The following is a 1,318-nucleotide window of genomic DNA, read 5'->3' as shown; positions in this document are numbered from 1 at the left end:
AAATAAACCAAGCGAGTGACTGCTATCGGCAGCCTTCACAACACTCGAAACCTTGAAATATGACCAGCCTGGACGAGTTAGGCTTTCAAACTTAAGGAGTCGGGTTTTAGCCAGGCAAGTCCCAAGTCCGACAAGCAGTCCGTCTAAGCTCAACTGATGACCCGGAGTCCCCCTTTGCTGAGACACGTACAAGAAAATGCAAAAAAACAAAACAAAACAAAAAAAAAAACCAAAACAAAACCTTGTGATGTGTGAGACAACTGTGAAGCGCAAGACACACAAGGGCTGTCTGTGGTGCAAATGCTGCTAATAATGGTGCTCGTGCAACACAACGCCGGCTTGCCGACTAATCCGCGCCGACCATACCGACTTGAGCGGACATATGGCCAGAGACACACACACACACACACACACACACACATTTTCAAAGCACGCTTTGTCATCTCAATGAAATGACCCCCCCCCAAAAAAAGTTACTACACAGACAAAGGTAACAACTATACATTCAAAGAAAGCTACGAACTCCACGAATTGGCCAATGTATTTGATGGAGTCTTTTTCATGTTTCAAACTCGTCCATTGGTTTCGGGGAGGGGAGTCAAGCCCGAAGGCAAAAGGCAAACTTTCCAACAGCCGTGTTGTCACGACATTAGTCACGCGAACACTCATCCTTGAATTCAGCTTATGAATTTTCAAAGGATGGCCCGGGGGTGGGTTGTGGTAGAAAATTCCTTTGGGTTTTTTTCCACCTCGCCTGGAACAACAGCACAAGTCCACACGCGCGCTTTCATGACGAAGCGCCACCCGGCCCCTGACGCCAAAAGTGGGTCACAAGCCGATCGCCGGTCAGCCTGAGCCGTCCGGTAGGGGGCCTCAGTGAGTCGTAGGGAACCGTCTACCCCGTCCGACGATAGATTGTCGTTGGGTTTTTTTTCTCATGGGGGGGGGGTCGTGTGTTTTATATGAGCAGCTAAACTATGCTAAGGCTGGACTGTTAGCATTGTGAGTTAGTGGTTAGCTGCTGATGACATAGATGTGAACTTTTTAACATCCAGTTGGAAATTTGAAGGGCAAGTAAAACTGCCGTCAAGAGGCTTTGTGATGAATGACTTGAAATTCACAGTGACTAAATAATGCATTTTGGATGACTTTTTTACATGATCATAACTATTTGCAGGGCCGGCCAAACCCAGGGAGAATTGGGGCCATTCTAATTGATGTTGATTATTTCAAAACAACTTCAAACACACACAAAATCAGATCGATACATCTCCATCATATTTTGACATTAAACCCCACCCACAAATGAATGAATCGC

At 46.3% G+C, this 1,318-nt stretch overlaps 1 protein-coding gene across 1 annotated transcript in view; it reads right to left on the bottom strand.

Annotated features, from left to right (window-relative positions):
* The window catches only part of LOC109513502 (metal transporter CNNM4-like), a 20,233-nt gene that overhangs the window by 4,627 nt on the left and 14,288 nt on the right, over positions 1–1,318 (bottom strand). The window contains exons 8-10 of the mRNA XM_019866010.1: positions 844–895; positions 666–681; positions 1–22 (exon numbers count right to left, since the gene is read on the bottom strand). The exon at positions 1–22 is cut by the window's left edge and continues 189 nt beyond it. Coding sequence (XP_019721569.1) covers positions 1–22; positions 666–681; positions 844–895 — 90 coding nt within the window. The remainder of the gene's footprint in view (positions 23–665; positions 682–843; positions 896–1,318) is intronic.

This window comes from Hippocampus comes, unplaced genomic scaffold, assembly GCF_001891065.2.
Source record: "Hippocampus comes isolate QL1 unplaced genomic scaffold, H_comes_QL1_v1.1 scaffold190, whole genome shotgun sequence".
Taxonomy (NCBI): domain Eukaryota; kingdom Metazoa; phylum Chordata; class Actinopteri; order Syngnathiformes; family Syngnathidae; genus Hippocampus; species Hippocampus comes.
This window is presented reverse-complemented; position numbering and strand designations above follow the sequence as displayed.